Source organism: Sinocyclocheilus anshuiensis, unplaced genomic scaffold (genome assembly GCF_001515605.1).
Source record: "Sinocyclocheilus anshuiensis isolate Anshui unplaced genomic scaffold, SAMN03320099.WGS_v1.1 scaffold220, whole genome shotgun sequence".
Lineage (NCBI taxonomy): Eukaryota > Metazoa > Chordata > Actinopteri > Cypriniformes > Cyprinidae > Sinocyclocheilus > Sinocyclocheilus anshuiensis.
In genome coordinates this window covers 713,112-715,681 of record NW_015554086.1, presented here as the reverse complement: position 1 = coordinate 715,681, position 2,570 = coordinate 713,112, and the positions used below count along the sequence as shown (strand labels likewise).

Below are 2,570 nucleotides of genomic sequence, written 5' to 3'. Positions count from 1 at the left end.
CCAACTCAATCCGAGCAGCTGAGTCCTTAACCATCTTCAAGAAACGACTAAAAACACATCTGTTCCACCTTTATTTTACCCTCTAACGCTAGCACTTTCTATTCTATTTTAATTCTACTTTATCTATATTTATCTTCTTTTTTTTTAAACAAAAAAAGAAACAAACAAACACTAGCTTTCTATTTTTTCTATTTTATCTACTTTTTTTTCTTTGTGTGTATATGTGTGTGTGTATAATATATATATCGAAGCTACGAGAATACTTTTTGAGCGCAAAGAAAACAAAAATAACATAATTTATTTAACAATTCTTCTCCCCCGAGTTACGTCTTCCGCCATTTTGGAGAGTACCCAAGAGCGTAATCGATGTAATCAGCGTTGTTTACGTTCGGGGGAGAAAGCGCGCGCATGAACGTAATCTGCGTAATCAGCATTGTTTAAGCTTAGGGGAAAGCGTGCGTATGCATTGTGATACTCTCTAAAATGGTGTAAGACGTAACTTGGGGGAGAAGAATTGTTGAATAAAGTCATTTTTGTTTTCTTTGCGCACAAAAAGTATTCTCGTAGCTTCGCAAAATTGAAGTTGAGCCACTGATGTCACATGGACTGTTTTACCGATGTCCTATGATGAATTAATGGCAGAATTTTCATTTTTGGGTGAACTATCCCTTTAACACTGAATTTTCTGCAGCGATTTTCTATAGCTGTTTTAATATTTTTGGAAACTACGATTTTTTTCAAGATTCTTTGATTAATAGAAAGCATTTATATGGAAAATAAATCCTTTGTAACAATGTACAAGTCTTTATTTTTCTTACATCCTTAATTCGCATCCTTATGGAATAAGTGTATTGATTTCTTTATGAAAAAAAGAAAAAAATCTTACTGACCCCAAACATTTGAACAAGCATATCTTCATAAATGTTATATTTGTCTGTTGTCTTGCTGTTATGCCTTATAGCAGTTCATGAATAGTCATTATGGAAATATGACTTATCTAAAAAAGAAAAAGAAAAAAAATCTACAATCGTTGTCATCATGGGCAGGTTCTGGCGTCAAGTCGGAGGGCATTTGCATATTATTGAGTCCAACAGTCTTGGTGTGGTGTGGGGGATTGGCTATGACCACACTGCCTGGGTCCACACAGGAGGCTATGGAGGAGGCTTCTTCCAGGGTAAATTCATCACCTCTTTCCAAACCAATCAGCGTTTTTCATGCATTTTAGTCACATAATGTATTTATCTCACACACACAGGTTTGGCAAGCAGCACAGATAACATCTACACACAGACTGATGTGAAGAGCGTTTATATCTATGAGAACCAGCGCTGGAATCCTGTCACTGGTTACACTAACAGGTTAATACTGAGCATGATGTTTGTAATCCAGAAGTGTTCAGTATGCTCACTGCTGTGCCTCACTGTTTCTCCTCCAGGGGTCTCCCTACTGACCGTTATATGTGGAGCGATGCCTCAGGTCTGAAGGAGTGCACTAAAAACAACACAAAACCACCCTCCCCCAACTGGACTTGGGTTTGTGCTGTTATGCATTTCCTCCAAATACATAAAGAACATGTCACTGCAATTGACAGTGAATGACTTATGGTTGCTTTATAGTTGCAAATCGCTGTATGTGTGAATGCTCCCTAATATTTTTCAGGTCTCAGACTGGACTATTGACTATGCTGTGCCAGGTGGCACAGACAGAGAGGGCTGGCAGTATGCAGCTGACTTTCCTGCGTAAGTTATATTGGTTATTTATCATTGTTACTGTATCTTATAACATAAAAAGCACAATCTTCAAGAGTGAGAGCGAACTCACTTTTTTTATTTTTCTGAATGTATTCACCATTCTAGGTCATACCACGGAAATAAAACATTGAAGGACTTTGTCCGCCGCAGACGTTGGGCCAGGTATCTAGCACTTACTTTAAGAATATTTTTCATTGTTAACTAATGTAGTTAACTAATGGTAACAAATTGAAAATAATTGTAAAGTGTTAAAATAAATAAATTAAAAATTATTTTATGACATAGGTAATTTGGCAGAGGTTTTTAATCATTTGCATTTTAGTTAATTTAGTTAATTGTTAGGGCTGTCAAATCGATTAATCACGATTAATCGCATCCAAAATAAAATTTTGTGTTTGCTTAATATTTATGTGTATGTACTGTTTATATTTATATGTATATATAAATACACATACATACATGTATATATATTTAACAAATATTTACATGTATGTAAACATAATATTTTATTTTGGTTTTACTAATCGCGATTAATCGATTTGACAGCCCTAGTTAGTAGTAACTAGTAAAAAAAAATAGTGTTGTCAAACGATTAATCGCATCCAAAATAAACGTTATTGTTTACATAATATGTGTGTGTGTGTGCTGTGTATATTTATTATGTATGTATAAATACAAACACGCATGTATATATTTAAGAAAAATTTTATGTTTATATATTAAATAATATAAGAATATAAATATATAAATGTATATACATGTAAATATTTTCAAAATATATACTGTATGTGTGTGTATTTATATATACATAATAAATAT

General features: G+C 33.6%; 1 protein-coding gene across 3 annotated transcripts in view; it reads left to right on the top strand.

Annotated features, from left to right (window-relative positions):
* Positions 1-2,570, top strand: part of tecpr1a (tectonin beta-propeller repeat containing 1a) — a 22,872-nt gene that overhangs the window by 16,145 nt on the left and 4,157 nt on the right. For all 3 annotated transcript variants that reach the window (XM_016461380.1, XM_016461381.1, XM_016461379.1), the window contains 5 exons: positions 1,047-1,174; positions 1,256-1,358; positions 1,436-1,532; positions 1,660-1,739; positions 1,857-1,913. In XM_016461380.1, coding sequence (XP_016316866.1) covers positions 1,047-1,174; positions 1,256-1,358; positions 1,436-1,532; positions 1,660-1,739; positions 1,857-1,913 — 465 coding nt within the window. The remainder of the gene's footprint in view (positions 1-1,046; positions 1,175-1,255; positions 1,359-1,435; positions 1,533-1,659; positions 1,740-1,856; positions 1,914-2,570) is intronic.